The sequence below is a fragment of the Petaurus breviceps genome, unplaced genomic scaffold (genome assembly GCF_028583685.1).
Source record: "Petaurus breviceps papuanus isolate PSGF00001 unplaced genomic scaffold, PetGlider_PUasm1.0 490, whole genome shotgun sequence".
Taxonomy (NCBI): Eukaryota; Metazoa; Chordata; class Mammalia; order Diprotodontia; family Petauridae; genus Petaurus; species Petaurus breviceps.
In genome coordinates this window covers 29,073,821-29,092,657 of record NW_027186352.1, presented here as the reverse complement: position 1 = coordinate 29,092,657, position 18,837 = coordinate 29,073,821, and the positions used below count along the sequence as shown (strand labels likewise).

Here is an 18,837-nt window from a genome sequence, read left to right as displayed (position 1 = left end):
CTTCCTTCCTTCCTTCCTTCCTTCCTTCCTTCCTTCCTTCCTTCCTTTCTTCCTTCCTTCCGTCCTTCAGCTTTTTGGAGGGGGGCAGGGAGAGCAATTAGGGTTAAGTGAATTGCCCAAGGTCACACAACCAGTAAGTGTTAAGTGTCTGAGGCCAGACCCAAACTCAGATCCTCCTGACTCCATGGCCAGTGCTTTCATTGGCCATTTCTTCATCCTAAGCATGTAAGGCAGAAATGATATAATTTGCATAATGTGGTCAAGTAGGTTTTATTTTAAAAAATAATAACACAGTATGATTACTGTTTTTAAGTCTATTTTTTAAATGTTTTATTAAATTCTGATTTACATCTTTCATTTCCACCAGATTTTGAGTTCCAAATTTTCTCCCTGTTTTTCCCCTACCCACTGCCCCAAAATAGCAGTCTCACAGGATATCCCCTCCTCCAATCTGTTCTCTCCCATATTTTCTCCCATACCCCTTTCGACTTTTCCAGTGGATCTCTATGCCCCAGTGCCTGTATATCTTATTTCCCGATTACATGTAAAATAGTATTAATAATAGTATATATATTTGAGTATTTGATTTTAAAACTTTGAATTCCAGATTCATTCCCTTCCTCCCTTGTCTTCCACCCTTACAGGGAAGATAAGCAGTTTGGTATAGGTTGTGCATGTGGGCCTAATGCAAAACAATAACATAGTAGATATATTGTAAAAGACTGACTATATTTCCCTCCCTCCTATTCCACCTCCCTCTTGTTCTATTCTCTACTTTGATCCCGTCCTTTTTTAAAAGTGGGTGTTCCCAACTTCCCTCCCCCCAGCCTGCCCTCCCTTCCATCATCCTTCCTCTCATATCCTTCCCCCCTACTCTCCTAGAGGGTGGGATACCCTATTTAGTGTGCATTTCATTCCGTTCTCAATCCAAATTCAATGAGAATAAGGTTGACCCATTCCCTTTTGCCTTCCTATTCTTCCTCTCCATTGTGACCATTTTCCCTTGCCTCTTCTATATGAGATAGTTTACCCCATTCTATCTCTCCCCATCTCCTCTCATTATATTCCTCTCTCACCTCTTAATTTCACCTTTTAAGAATCATCCCTTATTGTTAAATTGGTCCTGTGCCCTTTATCTATGTATACCTATAAACATACGTACATACATTCACACATGTATTCACATGCCCATATACCCTCATATATAGACATATATGTGTGTGTATATATATACATATATATATATATATATATTTCCATTCTTTTCAACTACTGAGAAAAGTTTCATAAGTTACAATTAATGTTTTTCCATGTGAGAATGTTAATAGTTCAACTTTGATAAGTTCCTTATGATTTCTTTTCCCTGTTTACCTTCTTGTGTTCTCTTGCTTTTTTTATCTGAATGTCAATTTTTCTATTCAACTCTGGTTTTTTCAACAAGAATGCTTGAAAGTCCTCTATTCCACCAAATAACCATATTTTCCCCTGAAACATGATACTCAGTTTTGCTGGGTAGGTGACTCTTGGTTTTAATCCCAGCTCCTTTGCCCTTTGGAATATCATATTCTAAGCCCTTTGATCCCTCAGTGTAGAAGCTGGCAGATCCTGGGTTATCCTCATTGTGTTTCCACAATATTCAAATCGTCTCTTCCTGGCTGCTTGTAACATTCTCTCCTTGATCTGGGAATTCCAGAACATGGCTATAATATTCCTAGGAGTTTTCTTTTTGGGATGTTTTTGAGGAGGTAACCAGTGGATTCTTTCAACCTCTATTTTGTGTTCTGTTTCTAAAACATCAGGGAAATTTTTCTTGAGAACTTCCTGGAGGATGATTTCTAGGTTCTTACTTCGATCATGGCTTTCAGGTAGTCCAATAATTTTTAAATTATCTCTCCTGGAACTATTTTCCAGGTCAGTGGTTTTTCCCATGAGATATTTCACCTTGCCTTCTATTATTTCATTTGTTTGGATCTGTTAAACAGCATCTTGATTTCTCATAAAGTCATTAGCTTCCATTTGCTCCAATCTAATTCTGAAGCCACGATTCTCCTCGTTGAGCATTAAGATTTTCCCCATTCAGGCTGTTGACTCTCATTTCGTAATTTTCTTGCATTGTTCTCATTACTCTTCCCAATTTTTCCACCTTTTCTCTTATCTGCTTTTTAAGTTCCTCTATGGCCTGTAACCAGCTCATATTTTCCTTTGAAGCTTTTGGTGCAGGAGTTCTGACTTCACTGTCTTCCTCCTGTTCCATGCTTTGCTCCTTTTTGTCCCCAAAATAGGAGTGTAACGTTGGAATTTTCTGTCTGCTTTGTTTCCTTTGCCTGGTCATGTTGCCCCTCAGTCACTTGACCCCTGGGCTTTTTGCCACCAGACAGGGTAGCTTTTGTCCCAAATGCTGGGGTTTTCTCATTTGCCAGAGGTATTAGATGGGTGCCTTCTCTGAGGTCTCCACACACTCTGGTAGTCTGGACACACACCCCAGGACCTCCACCCTAGGCTGCAATCCAGATCCAAGAAGGTTAAAGCAAGAGCGATTACCCCTCAGACTGGTGCTTGGTCCCCTTACAGACTGCAGGCCAGGAGCCGAATCTGCCATGTGGTGCTGGCTGGCTGTGCCCTGTCTCAGCTGCTTCTCACTCTGGGGGCAACAGCCACACATTCCCACTTACTGGGTCCCAAAGGCCAGACTACACCGACCTCGAACTTTGTCCTTCGCATCCATGTGTTGACAAATCTGGAAATGGCCACAGCTGCTGCAGGTCTGGGGTCCCTCAGGCCAGAGGCTGCTTAGACCTGCCCTGGGGCTAAAGCCTTGGGGGAGGGGGTAGCCATCGACTCTCAGAGCGCTGTGCTGTTCACTTGCTGCAGGCCTGCCAGGCTGTCCTCAGTGGGAAGTTAGCATCTCTGTGTCATTTTGTGGGTTCTGCTGCTCCAAAGTTTTTTTAGAGTTTCCTTTTACATGGATTGGGGAAGGTTGAAGCAGGAGCCCAGCGGAGTTCCTGCTTCTACTCTGCCATCTTGGCTCCTTTAAGTCTGTTTTTAAACAGTGTAAAAAGTAAATAGAGAGTGCCCCCTAATTTGCCATAAAAAAACAAATTGTTGGTTTCCAAAAAAAAAATCAGATTTTTCTGATTTTAAACCCTCTTAGAGACAAAGAAAATATCATTTTCTATTTAACTATACATACATATGTATGTATATATATATATAAAAGCCTTTTTCTTTGATCATAAAAATTCTTGTGGTGACAGTCATGTAAAGCATTTATTAAACACTTACTATTTGCCAAGAAATTTGGCTTCCATGTCCCTTCTTATCTCGTACATTTTGTCTTCCATTATTGGAATATAAATTCTTTGAGGTCATGAACAGACTTTCTTGGCTGTATTTGGATCCCCCAGCTTTAGTACGATCTTCTTGGTACATAGGAAGCACATAATAAATGTTTTACTTACATACCTGTTTTGAAAAATAAATAACTGAAGTATACTATTTGCATACATTGTCACTACTTATGCACTTACATATTCAATATTCTCTCTTTTTCTATTCTATTTGATTTATTTTAGTGTCCTGATCCATCCTGTAAGCAAGATTTATTGGCTTATCTGGAACAGATCAAATTCTATTCCCACCAGCTCAAAATATGCAGTCAAGTGAAAGCTGAAATCCAGAATTTGGGAGGAGAGCTCATCATGTCTGCTGTAAGTATAAACTACAATTTTCTACTGAGAGTTATATGGGTGAGCTTCCCAGGTTCCAAACTATTTGTCTTTCCTGTTACCAATATCATCATCATCACCATCATCAAAAATACACATCTCTTAAGCACCTACTATGTTCCAGGCATTGTGATAAACCCTGGAGATAAACAAGTAGGCAAAAGAGAATCCCTGTCCTTAAGGAACTCCCAATCTAATGGTAGATACATGTTATTCAAATAGAAACAAGCTATATATAAGTAGGAAATGATTAACAAAGATAAGGCACTAGAATTGAAAGCGGTTAAGAGAGGCTTCCTGTAAAAAAAAGGAGGGGGTATTTTAATTGGTCATTAAAGGAAGTTTGATGTTTGATGATTGAAGTCAGTAAACTGAGTTGAGGACATTGAGTTTTCTTGATGTGGGGGCCAGTCAGAGAAAATATCCTAAGCAAAGAGCAGAGTGTCTTATTTGTGGAACAACTAGGAAGTCAGTGTCACTGGATTCAGCTATATTTAACGAGAAGCAGGTTTACAAGATGATTGGAAAGTTAAGACTGGATTAGACTGTGAAGAGTTTTGAATAACACACAGAGGATTATGTATTTGGTCTTAAAGGTGATGGGGGATTCTGTGGAGTTGACTGAGTGGGTGGGGTGGGGTGGGTGGAAAGGGTCACTTAGTTGTACCTGAACTTTAGGTAAATCACTTTCGTAACTGAATGGAGGAAGAGAGTGGAGAGAAACTTAAAGCAGTAATTGGCTAGAAAATACCTAGAATTCTAGATAGGATTGATATTCCTAGCACATAAGATCTCAATTTGGAAGTCTAAAAGGAAACTAAAACTCCATATTTATTACGAAAGAAATATGAACTGGTGTGAGTACTTTTTATACCAAAATTGATCATTTTTTAGAATCTTAGTCACACAGCAACTGGGTGGCAATTGAACACCTCAATGTAACAATGAATTATATATCTACTTTCTGATTTAGAATGAATACAAATAGAATTTTCATATTATTCATTTTCAAATTATTAAAAATTTTAGAATTATTAATGGATACCAATTCTATTTCCATTTTTCTAATATGATACTTTAGCTTATGGAGTATTATTTCCACACTTGATTTCAGGCATTCCTCCTTCTCTTCCTATCACTAATAAGAGAACATTTTCCAGGTTCAGGTATGGACATAAACTAGTATGTCCTATTTCAAGCAAAACTTAGTTTCAGTGTTTTTTCAATGAAAATGAACAACATTTGTAAACCACCTTCAGGAGTAAGAAGTTCCTAAGTTTTCCTTGATATCTTCCTTTCGTTACAAATAGTGAGAGACAGAAGACATATAGAGACAGAGAGCAGGGCAGAAATAGGAAGAAAAGAAAAAGAAAGAGGTTTGCATCATTATATCCCCTTCAGTGCCTTGTGATTTCTATCACACAGAAGGAATTCGGTGTTTTTGTTATTATTATTCATCTTTATTTGTTAAAATTAGGCAGGCTATTTAACCCTGTTTGCCTCAGTTTCATCATGTGCAAAATGAGCCGGAGAAGGAAATAGCAAAGCACTCCAGTATCTTTGTGACCCTGTTTGGGATTTTCTTGGCAAAGATACTGGAATGGTTTGCCTTTTTCTTCTTCAGGGTCACACAGCTAGTAAATATCCGATGCCAGTTTTGAATTCATGAAGATGAGTCTTCCTACTCCAGGTCCAGAACTATAGCCAATTTGCCATTTAGTTGCTTCAGGTCCTTCACTGCTCACCAAAAATCCTCCCCTCCCTTCCTGTTTCCTCACCTCCCTTAACCTGTAGAGTGATTGTTAGTAAGAGAAAATAATGTAAGAATATGACAAGAAAGCTATTAAAGAATACAACAGATGAAGTGATAACCTATTTTAGGTAATAAGGCTATGAATAAGTATTCCCTACTTTTATTATCGGATCAACCCTACTATTCCTGCTAGCCAGTGAGTACAATATTTGAAACCAGTGGGTGAGGGAAGGGGGAGAAATACATGCCAAAAATAATGAGTTAGGGAAGTAAAAAGGTTTTTCTATTATAGCCTATCCATATAAATGCCAAAAGGACATTCTTTCAATTATTTAAAATGGACCTCACCTATTAGAATACAAATTACTCTTTTCCCACAAGGCATTATTTGGATGTCAGCAGTTTTATTATGATATTCAAAAGTGATTAATCACTTAATTGCCATATTTTGTGCATTTTACCTAATGTCTTTTATTGTATAGTTTCACCAAGATGCAGGTGTGCCAAAGCCACAATTTGTTAAATTGGATAAATAAATATGGCTGATCAGTTGGGAGAGTAAAAAAAAAAAAATCAGCAAAATGGAAAATCTACCAAGCAACTGTAATCCTGCTTAAAACTCAGCAGAAAATCATGGATGGACTCAGGTACTTAGAAAATTGGCTAAATACAGAGTCACATAGCACGTTAATGAACTTATCCATTTTAAGGCAATACAGTTTTGAGAGAATCAACTTCTAAAGTATCAGACAATCATTTGGAAGAGTCATTTGTCAAATGTCAGACCTAGAGTAGCACACACACACTCACACACACACATACATACTTAAACATACCAACAATAATAATAGCTTGCATTTCTATAACACTGTAAGTTTGTAATATATTTTACAAATATTGCCATATTTTAACCTTGCCTTACAGTAGGTGCTATTACTTCTCCCATTTTACAGGTGAAAAAAAGTGAGTTAGATTTAGGTTACATGACAGGCCTTTGGTCACACAGCTAGTAAGTATCTGCAGTCGTATTTGAATTTGGGTCTTCCTTATTCCACTACATCTATTCCAACCACTGTGCCATCCCACCTATCTCCATGCACCAATGTTAGTAGATTGAACATTACCTTATATGACATCATTAATGAAATTTCTGGGAAAGAAATGAAGAACAATTATTTCTGTCTGCATATGTGGATGTACATACGTATGTATGTATATCATTGTTTGTGATCAAATTATACAATGCTTGCCAATGAAATGTCTAGAAGAGAATGTTAACCCTCTTTTTGAACTGATCTATCATATTCTTTTATATTTATGTAATGTGAAAGTAAATAATTATTCATTAACATCCCCTTAACAAGAAGGTGACTTCTTTTAATCCACTGAAATCATATTCGAATCCTTGAAAGATATAATGAGAAATGTTCATCAAATTTGAACAAATGACAAAGTTGAATGAATAACCATCTGGGTGCTAACAACAATCACTCTAGAACCAGGGATGAGCCAAAGTCATCACAACTGGCATATTGTCATATCATGGAGGGTGTACAATTCAGACTCTGAATAACCAAAGAATTCCATATGGGTGTTGAGATCTTTTGAATGTTTTTGCATGTTGATTGCTCAGTTCTGATTACATCAAATTCTCAAATACTGCAGAGACTCCAAAATGAAATCCAAATGATTGATGAGTTAAGGATTAATTTTCACATAGGAAGGAAAAAAAAATTGGTGTTGAGTCATTTCACTCACATCTGACTCTTTGTGATCCTTTTTGCGGTTTCCTTGGCAAAGGTACTGAAGTGATTTGCCATTTCCTTATCCAGTTCATTTTACAAATAAGGAAACTGAGGCAATCAGGATGAATTGACTTGCTCAGGGTCACATAGCTAGTAAATATCTGAGGCCAGATTTGAATTCATGAAGAGTTCAGAGTTCAAAGCAAAAATAAAATAAAATAAACACATTCAAACAAGTGGGAAAAAATACTGTTGTTCAAACTCAATTTGAAAATCTGTGGAGCTCATCAATCTATTTCAGTGTTTGTATGTGTTTGCATGCATCTCTTAGCTGTGCCATCTATCTCTCCATCCTACTATTTACATAACATTTATCTATTTATGGCAACAAAGCTTGGAAAATAGGTCTGTCTCAGTCAGAAAGACCTATGTTCAATTTTCAACCCTTTCTCATGTTACCTGTGTGAATCTGGACAATCCACTTAACCTCTCCATTATCTGGGCGCCTCTGGAAGATGTAAATAATAAATGAGAGAGTAGGTGCCAAAAGGAATTGTCAAAAGGTGTTCCTTACAGGGATACCACAAAACAAATGAAATAACTGGACTGTTTAAATTCTATTTTTTGTATCCAAAAAAAAAATTCTCTCACGATCTTCGTTATACATCTCCTATTCCTGTTTTCTCTAGAGTGATTCTCTGATTCATGAGTGCTATAATCATCTGGCCTCTCTCCTATTTCTGTATTCTTCATACCATTAAACCTTCCAGAATATCCATTCTAGGCTCTCTCCTCTAGGCACTTTCTGCCTTGTAAATCTTGCAGGAGTTATTTCATGGGTTTCCCTTTTCCATTGGGCCTCACTCCCAGAATAATGCCAATTACTGCAGATGTTGAAGAGGATACTGTGCCATGATGTGAAGCCCCTATTTCAACACCAATATATATTCATCCCTCTTTATCTCCCTCCCACATTTGCCTTGAAATCTCCCTGTGTCTGTGTTTTCCCACTTCTCTGGGTGCCAATTGCCCTAAAGTAATTTAACTCTCCCCCTCTTGGTACAAGGGGACTTTTTAAGTACCAACCCCCAATGCATCATCCACCGAGTGTGTAAGGTCATCCCCTTCCTTTATGGACCATCTCTTTTCCCCTAAAGGGGCATTCATCAGTAGAACTCCCTCCCACCTCCAAAGTAAGACCTCCATCCCTCACTCTCCTTTTTGATCTTTCCCACCTCTTCCTTTCCTACTCTCCTATAAAAACTTCTCTTTCTGAGCCCATAGAACTCTCTTTCCCTTTAGTACTGCCTTTTGATTTGACTCTTCTTCATCTCACACTCCTCCCTCCCATCCTATTTTCTTCCCCTGTTTTGTGTACCCTCCCATGTTATAATGTAGTCCCACAAAATAAGCATTGAATAACCTGTCAGTGGGTGTTGTCAAGTTTCTTCCATAATATCCCTTGTCCACTTCTTCACTGTTATTTCTACCAAACTTGTAGCTTCACCCTTATCTCCTTGTTTAGTTACAAAATTTACTGCTCTCGTGCCTCTGTTGATGCTGCTGTCCTTGCTTGCTATATTTATTCATTCCTCTCAAATTTATAGTTTGGGGGATTCGTGAAACAAACTACCTCTTAATTTCTAGTTTTCTTTCTTAAATATTTTAAGCTCTTCTTTCCTATTGAATGTCCATCCTTTGGAGGCATCCTGAACACCAGTGCTCTTTGGAACATGTGTTTCCATTCCTGCAACTTTTTTTTCTCACAGAATAGTCTTACATTCTTTGAATACCCTTTCCTTTTATTTGAAAACCTTTCTTCTGATGGAAACAGTTGGGTTATTCAGAGGATAGAGAATGAGACTGAGTCAGGAAGACATGAGTTCATATCCAGCCTCCGACAATTATGGTGTGGCAAATCACTTAAGCCCTGATGGGCTGAGTTTCCTTTTCTGTAAAGTGAGAATAATAATAGCACCAACCTGCCAGTATTGTTGTGAAGATACAATGATGTAACTGTAAAGTTCTTAGCATGGTGCATAGCACATAATAAATGCTATACAAATGTAAACTGTTATTATTATTATTATTTACCAAACTTGTTTCTGAATTGGTGTATTAAGTTTAACTACTGTGTGGCTCAGAGTCTGCGAACTTGTGTATTTTTTTTTTCTTGGAGAGCATCTCTGAAATCTTCAACTGGAATTTAATTTTCCACGTTCAGCATTCTTGACAGTATCATTATTTTCTTCATTATGGTTTTAAGTTCTTTTGTCTTGTCATGGTCTTATGGAAAATCTATGACCTTAGGTTGCTTCTGTATATCATTTCTTTAAGTTTTAAGTATACTTTCCTTGAAAAAGTGAACGTATTTTCTTTTAATTCTTCTAGATTTTCCTTCATTTCGATGTACTCACATTCCCAATGTATTATTGTCCCTTTTGTTTCTTTGACGAGGCTTACCAATGCAGATTCAAGTTTTTCTATTCAGCCCATTATTTTTTATTGTGCTGGACAAAAATTCTGGTCTTATAATTCTTATTTCTTTTTTAACCACTCAGAAACTTCATGTCATATTTATTTTCATGTCCTCAACTTCCCCTGGGTCCTCTGTCTTGTCATAGTTTGATCATTTTCCTTCATTTTGTAGTATTTATTTATTGATACCTAGATTTGTTTACTAGGTCTAAAGGCCTTATTTTCTTCTGTTGTTAATTTTTTTCCTTATTGATTATTCTGTTTATCTTCAAGGTCTCTGAGTTTTTTTCTTCTTCCTGAAGTCTTTGCCACTTTCAGTGTCCCCCCCCCCATCTTATTTTCCTTATCATCAACTTCCTGATTCCCTTCTTTCTTATGTTTTCATTATGGTCTGGCATCTTTGCCTCCTCCCACACTGAGTAATTCACAACTCATCAGCCCAGCCCAGTCCTCTACCCCAACTGTATTTTGGGTGGTCCAAAGTGGCCCCAGCTGGGGGCTTTTTTTCTTTCCCTTAGGATTGGTGGAGTTCAGCACAGTGCCCCACACACATGGTGTCTAATCATGGTAACCTATCCCATCTCCTCTCTTCCTTTGTTCTTTAGTCCAGGCCCATCACCATTTGTTTTAAGAGCATATTCATTGTTCTTGCTTTGTTTTGCTTTGTTTTGCTTTGTTTTGTTTTGTTTTGTTTTTTACTGGTACCAGCAATTCAGAGCTTTATAAGATGGTATTCTCAGAGCTAACTTCCATAGCCAGAAGCAAAGTCTTCACAGCCCAGGAAAGTGGGAGGAGTGAGTGAAGATATTGGGTTATGTTTTGATGAAAGCCTGTATCTTGTCCTTGTGCTTGCAATGTAATGTTACTGATGATAACATGGGAGGTTGGGGAGGGATGTTGAGTGAGTATCAGTTTCTGTTTTGTTCTTTAAAACTTTCTTTTGGATTCTGGGTGTCCAAGACCATGGAGACACTTGAAGTTTTTTATCTTTGCTACATAATATCTGTTTTGAAGAGGTCTGTGAGGTCATGGGAAGTGGAATGGAGAGGTATGTTTGATGTGCCATTTTTTGCTCACATGCCCAGAACTACTGATAAGTTTAAAAATAAAAACTCCATCTATCTCTAAGTATATCTGCATCTATCTTTGGAGACACAGTAATTGGACAATAAGTTCATTCCAGAATTGAACAGGAGTAGGACAGCTGGCAGGATGTCCTTTGGGAAATTGCATAATGCTTTTAAAGACTCCAAGTCTCTCCTTAAAATAAACAGAGACACGTCTTTTACCATCAATATCCTTGAAGTGATTCTGTGATTGTGAATCATAGAGCATTGTATTCTCTTAAGAAATGAAGTCAGAAATCCTCCAAATGGCAAGGGTAAGGGGCTTGTTGGGCATGAGCAGACAACAGCATATTAAGGGTGACAAATGTTCCAAGCAATGTGGGGAAAAGTTATCAGCAGGGAAAAGTGTGATTTTTTTTTGCTTTAAGAAGTCATCTAGGGGTGGCCAGGCAGCACAGCGAGTAAGAGCACCGGCTCCAGTGTCGGGATGACCTGGGGATCCAATCCCGGGCTCAGACGCTTAGCACCCACCCAGAAACACCTGGCCATGTAACCTTGAGCAAGTTACTTAACCCCAATTGTTTAGGGGTGGCCAGGTGGCTCAGCGAGTAAGAGCACGGGCTCCAGTGTCAGGATGACCTGGGGATCAAATCTAGGCTCAGATACTCAGCACCACACCCAGAAATAACTGGCTGTGTAAACTTGAGCAAGTTACTTAACCCCGATTGCTTAATAAAAAAAAAAAAAAAAGAAGTCATCTAGTGAGAGTGAAGAAAAGCTGATAAACAGCCTACATTACCCAGGCAAGATAATGAACATATTCACTGGAGGATAAAGAACAATGTTTCATATATGCTAGAATCAAGGGTCAGAGTAGGTTATAGGCTCATCATTTTATAAACCTAGAGGTTTGAGAGACCTTGGAGATCATTTAGTCCAAAATCCCTCTTTACATTTGCAGGCCCAGGAATTTCAAGCGACTTACCAAGGTCAGAGAGTAAATATAAGAATCAGAATTCAAACCTATAACTTCTGACCTGACCATACTTTAAGAAAAATATCCTACTGGAGTTAGTTAAATAGTAAGCATTATGTTTTGCTTATAGATCTAAAGGTTTTGAATTAGTTAAAAAAACACTTAAGTGAGAAATTCTTTGACCATGGGCAAATCTCTTACCCCAACTGCCCTATCTTCCCCCACCAAACAGACAAAAAAAAGAGAAATATGTAGAAATGGGGGGAAATAGTAAGACTGGAATCAAATACTAACTTTTATTATATGTAAGCATGTGTTACAATTTGTGTGACCTTAGACAATTTTTTTTCTTTTTTTGGAGGGAGGAAGGCAGGGCAATTGGGGTTAAGTGACTTGCCCAAGGTCTTACAGATAGTAAATGTTAAATGTCTGAGGCTGGATTTGAACTCAGGTCCTCCTGACTCCAGGGCCAGTGCTCTATTCACTGAGCCACCTAGCTGCCCCTAGACAAGTCTTTTAACCTCCCTAGTCCTTAGTTGCAGCAGCAGCAAAAGAAAAAAAAAAAAGAGGGAGTTAGTATAGTTAGCCTTAAGTCCCTGTTCAACAGTAGATAATATTACCATATGGCTTAAAACTTAGTGTTTCTGATGGTTGATAAAAATGTCTAGAAAGATCAAGTACATGTATATTTGTATGAAGGCTGTATTTTAATAAACAGCATTTAAAAAGTAATATTGTCCAAAGTAAATGAATGGCAGGAGATACTCATGGCCAGAAAAGCATGCTTGGCAGGTGGGGCTCGGCCATTGGCTCGGCCAATGGCTCGGCCAATGCCCCACTTTATTTGTGGTTTTCCAAACCAGAGCTTCAATTCAAAAGATATACTCCAGTGTCAGTAATGGGACACTGGGACGCATTACAGTGAGATTTGTTCTCCCTTCCCCCAAGACATTCCAGAAGGTAGGTTATGAGAAACAGTTTTTTTAAATTGTTTTCATTCTTATTTTTATTCTGAACTTAACACGAAGTAGACTTTGTTTCTGCAGAGCAGAATAGAAAACAGGAACAGTGTCCCAAACTACAAGTCTCTATTAACTGTTAGCTTGCTTTTTAAAAATATTTAATTCATTGAACCTGTAGGTTTAAAAGCAGTACTGCTTTGTTCTGCTTCTTTCTATTCTCTGTATTAACAACAACAACAAAAAAGATGTCTCAGTGACCTCTTTCCTCCTCTTTTTTTATTGTTCATCATTCCCTGACTCTCTTTGTCCTTGATCCCATAAGGGAGAAGTAGCATGTGCCTTCACCTCTCAACTCAAACTTTATGGCCTCCACTCAGACATGTATATATATATAAACCCCCATCATTCCACTGCTGAGGGAAAAAGGAATCTAACAAATAAATGTTCTCAAGCAAGACAAACCCCCACTTGACTCGTATCTTGAGTCCATCACCTTCTTGTCAAGAGGTAGATACCTTGCTTCATGCTTGGTCTTTTCTAATCATGGTTGGTTATTGAATTGCTTAAGAGTCTTCAAAGAGATTATTTTTACATTTAAAAGATATATCAATCACTAGAAAGTTACAGTGTTACAGTCTTAGCAGTAAAACAAGACTTTGTGTGAGGAGACACCAATTAGTGCTTCATAAATGTCATAGAATTAATGAGGAACTTAATGTATACTAAAACAATCTGGTGGTGTCAATAAGCTGCCAGATCAGCGTGAGCCAATGGCCTCAGAGGGTAGCAAAGAAAGAGTGTGCCATCTTGGACTGTATGAAGAGGAAAGTAGCATGCAAGATAAGGAGATGAGTGTGTCCTGAGCCATACCACTTCTTTAGTATTGTGTACATTGCCTAGCACCACAATGTATGAAGCACATTAACAAGTCAAAGAGTGTCTAGAGGCAGAAGCCATATTGGGGATGGACCTGAAGTCATGAATTGAAGAAACTGGTACTGCAAACCAGGAAAGAGAATATTTCTGGAAAAGGGGTGAGAGATGAGAAGCTCTCTTTGAGTATTTGAAGGACTATCACAGGGAAGAGAAATGTTTCTGCTTGGCCTCAAAGGGAAGAATTTGGAATAATAGGTAGAAGCTTCACAGAGGAAGATTTAGATCTGAGGTAAGGAAGAACTACACAGAGTCAATAAAAGAAGAATGAGGTCTGCCATCCTGGAGATGTTGGAGAACATTTCATTTATTTGAGTCTATGGGTGACACTGTATGGTCCCTGAGGTCCCTTGAAATGAATATATTTTCTGATTCTTTGAAATAATACTCTGGAAATGGGCAGATATATGGGTATGTACTTTATTTGTGTATTATGGGTGTGCATGTCTGTCTGTTTATCTATCTATCTATCTATCTATCATCTATCTATCATGTATATATGGGTGTAAACATGCATGTATATATGCACCCATTTAATTTGCCACATATACAGTACACACATGTGTACACACACATTTACATATGTGTGCATTCTATATGTTTCATACACATATATGTGTTGTGTGTATAAACATAAATGGTGTTTTTCAGTCAAATCCAACTCTTTGTGACCCCATTTGTGTTTTGGGTTTTTTTTGGCAAAGATATTAGAATATTTTGTTGTTTCCTTTTCCAGTTTATTTTATAGATGAGGAAACTGAGGGAAATAGATTTAAGTGACTTGCTCAGGGTCACATAGCTAGTAAATATCTGAGGCCAGATTTCAGTTCAAAAAGATGAGTCTTCTTCACTCCAGGCCCAGCACTCTAGCCACTGTGCCACTTACCTGCTCAATAAATACACACAAACACACACACAACACACATTGTAGATGAATATATATATATATGTGTGCATATATGGTTGTGTATATCTGTTTATAATGTTTATATCTTATATTATACATGTCTATATGTGTACATATACACACAAATATGCATGTGTATATATTAGTTTATTTCTAGACAGTTTAAAAGCATATACATGTGTATACAAACATGTGCATTCATATAAACTCATAATATGCTTTAAGGTTTCCATACAGTTACCCTGTGTGATAGGCATTGCAAATATTCTTACCCCATGTTACAAATGATGAAGCTCTTGTTTAGGAGAGTCAAATAGGTAATAAATAGAGGATACAACATGTAGATATCCTTAACAGAACTTAGATATAGACATGTTTTTATAGAAACAAATTTCTCTTTTGGTTCCTGTTGGGGGGTAGCAGGTGGGATGGTTTAATGAGGGTTAGGAAGGAAAAGAAAGAAGCAAAAAGAAAAATGCTCAGAGGTGGCAACTTGGCAGAGAGCAAGATGAAGTTTAGACTTCTTCTGTGATACAGATAAATGCCTGATTTCAAGTACTTGTGAGCAGTGACTTGGTCAGTGATGATGCTGATCGGAAAGGAATGTGACTTCAAGCCCTGCTTGGTGCACATCAAATACTTGCTGGGGAAAAAGGATCATGTACTACATGAAAATGACTGAAGAGAGCTATGATTTTAAAGCAGCAACACAGCACTTGTATATCTTGTTTTAAAATATGTTTAATGCTTCTAAACCAAGTTGAAAGATAAGCCAATAAAACTCTTATAAACCAGAGTGCTTATACCTTGCATTTATGTAGCACATCAAAGTTTGCAAAATGCTTTCTTTGCAATATCCTTGGGAGGTAGGTAGTGCCAGTATTATATTATGGGAATTAGAGTTCTCCTTGTGATGCACAGGAAAGGAGGCTGTATTTAGGGTGTGAAGATCTTGGTTCAAGCCAGACCTTCATTTCCTCATTGGTAAAATGAGGAATTTGAACTATTATTGACCTGAGTTCTAAACCTTCTTTAGGTTCTTATTATTTCTGTGACCACAGGATAGTCGCTTATTCAATCTCAGCCTAAGTTTCCCCATCTATGAAATGGGAATAATAAGAGAACCTCTATTTCAAGTTCTCATAAGAGCCATATTAGATTTTACTTTCTCATGACTAGGAAATGGATTGTGTTTATGTGTGTGTAAGTATATATGAGTGTATCTATCTATCCATCTATCTGTCTATCTATCTATCTATCTATCTATCTATCTATCTATCTATCTATCTATCTGTATGTATATATATATATATATATATATATATATATATATACACATGCTTAGCAAACAGTGCTATATGTGAACTAGTTTAAAATTGTTATTTATTATCATGCAGTGATTTCTTCAGATCATTTTCAGCAATTACTGCATACTTAAATTCTCTAAATATCAGTTTCACCATCTGTAAAATTGGAGCAATAATAATTGGATTGCCTTTACCTCACAGAGTTGTTGTGGTGGGGGGAAACCGCTAAAAAGGAATAAGTAATCCTTAAAACACTATAGGACGGGGCAGCCAGATAGCACAGCGAGTAAGAGCACCGGCTCCAGTGTCGGGATGACCTGGAGATCGAATCCCGGGCTCAGATACTCAGCACCCACCCAGAAATAACTGGCCATGCAACCTTGAGCAAGTTATTTAACCTTGATTGCTTAGGGGCAGCCAGGTGGCTCAGCGAGTAAGAGCACTGGCTCCAGTGTTGGGACGACCTGGAGATCGAATCCCGGGCTCAGACACTTAGCACCCACCCAGAAATAACTGGCCATGCAACCTTGAGCAAGTTACTTAACCCTGATTGCTTAAAAAAAAAACACTATAGGAAAGCACATTATGATACTAATATCTACTCTTTTTTTCAGAACATATTAATAAGGATAGATGAGATTTCTCTATAGTTAAAAATAAGACTGAACTTTCTCTCGGGTGAAATGAATGTAGCAATTATGCATTGTCAAAGGAAGTGTTAAAGTACATTTGAACTATTTGCTAAATAAGCTTAGGAATGGTCAGTCACCAATATTGAAACTTGTGAGTCTGTGGGTGTTTAAGTTACTCATTCACATCTTTAAATTAAAAGTATCCATCATTAGTCTCATGACTTCTTTTGGGAGGTCTCCATTTTTTTTTCCACCTACACGCCATTGGCAGGCATGTGAGCTTTTCAGAGAGACATTCTGCTCATTATGTAACTGAACCAAGTCCTAGTGAGATCAGTCAAAGAAAATGCCCATAATTAAGAGGAAATGGTGAGCTTGCCTTATTTATCTATTAGCTTCTTATAACTTCTACCTCATTCTTCCTAGTCTAGCTTTATAATAATTACACAAGTGTAATATTTATTAAGCACCTACTATTTAGGGTCTCCCCAAAATCAGTGCAGTTTGTTTCAGGAATATATTGCAGGAGGAAAAGGTAAAAACTTATAGGTCCCTTTTGTTTTTAAGACATAACCAAATTAACAAGTAAGAAATAATTCCATAATTTTGGATAGTAACCAAATTAATTATTATCCTCATTAGCTTAATGGCCAAAATATATAGTGCAGACAGTAAATGGATATAAGAGCACAGAAGTGAGATAGATCAGAATGGCTAATGAAGATTTTTCACAAAGAGAAATTTGAACCCAAACTTGAAGGACAGAAATGATTAGAATAGGTGGATGGTGACTAGGGACAGATTTATCAACATTCACAAAACACAATTTGCTACATAGTTATAAGATGGTTAAAAATATTTTGGAATATTTGGATAGTAGACAGTGTTAATTAAAGTATGCATTAAAGAATCATTATAAAATAAAAGCATTTATACATCTGCTATACTAAATACAATTACACTAAATTATATAACCTAGTAGATGAACTTAATTTTTTTAATGAAAAGGCAGAATAAATCAGAACCAGCATTGGTTTCCTTCAATATAACCAAAATGTACATGAAAGAATATCTTTCTAAGACAGTATGACTTTAGCTCCTTGAAGCCTCCAACTCCCACTCCCCATTCTCTTGTTCCTGAAGACAGTCGACACTTGGCAGAAAAATCTGTAACAGCCTGGTCCCCTAATTCTGTCCATGTCTTACTCCAATCTGGATTCTCCATGAGACAGACAATGCAATCTTCAGTTTGTGCTAGGTGCATGACAGAAAATCATTGATTCTGAAAGGAAGGGACACCATAATATACTTTTCATCTCTCTCAATTCAAATTTTTATGTCCTCTACTCAGATGTATATGTATGTGTGTAAATATATATATGTAAATATACATGCATATATGTATGTATGTGTGTAGACACACACTTCCATTATTCTAGTTAATATTTAGGGTAAGAAGGGAATTTTTTATTGTTCAATTGTTTCATTTGTTATTGTTCAATTGTTTCATTGTTGAACTCTTTGCAATCACATTTGGGGTTTCCTTGACATAGATTTCTTCCATAGGGAGAAACACAGTTTCTTCCATAGGGAGATAGGGCCTCTCTTTGCCCACTGGAGGTCAGCATCTGCTTTTAAAATTGGTTATTAGGGCCCACACTGACTGCCTGGGATGATTCCAGTTGCTCCTTCTTTCTCATTGTTGACCTGTATTTATAAATATCGAACTTCTGTCTCAATAGAAACCTCCATATCCTCTGTTCCCCTGAGTACATCTATGGTTAAGACTGTATCTCGGTGCCCTTTATTTGGTCTCTATTGTGTTGTAAGCTATTACTTGCGTGTATGGAATAAACCTCCCTTTGGTACCATTTCACTTAATTAGAGTCCTCATTTGTGCTCTTGCTGAGTCAATATTTAGTTCTTTGCCTATATCCCTGGGACAAGCTGCAATGTTCCATGAACCAGCTAAATGACTTAATATACACTAATATAGGTGTTTGATGCTTTTGTGTATAGTATCTGACCCTCTGAAGCACCGGAGCCCAGCCAATAGAGAATGCTCTTCCTTTACCTTCCCACCTAATCATACTCCCAGGTGGTTTGTTCTTGCAATCTCTTTCTCTGACTGATGAATTATGATGGGGCAGAAGGAAGATTGATCCTCAACATCATCTTACTCACTTTGTTTTTAGAGCTATGGTGCTAACATAACATTTTCCAACAGCAATGTCATGCATCTGCAGCTCCACCTGGGACCACAGGCAAAGCCAGGTGCAGTGATACAAAGCACTTAACTCCCCTAGGCAGCAGTGGACCTCAGGGCAGGAGTAAAATAAAGGGAGAGTCGAG

The 18,837-nt window shown here is 37.6% G+C and overlaps 1 protein-coding gene across 2 annotated transcripts in view; it reads left to right on the top strand.

Moving 5' to 3' along the window:
• The window catches only part of CTNNA3 (catenin alpha 3), a 2,053,326-nt gene that overhangs the window by 1,981,236 nt on the left and 53,253 nt on the right, over positions 1 to 18,837 (top strand). For both annotated transcript variants that reach the window (XM_069101886.1, XM_069101885.1), the window contains exon 17: positions 3,573 to 3,707. In XM_069101886.1, the coding sequence (XP_068957987.1) occupies positions 3,573 to 3,707 (135 nt within the window). The remainder of the gene's footprint in view (positions 1 to 3,572; positions 3,708 to 18,837) is intronic.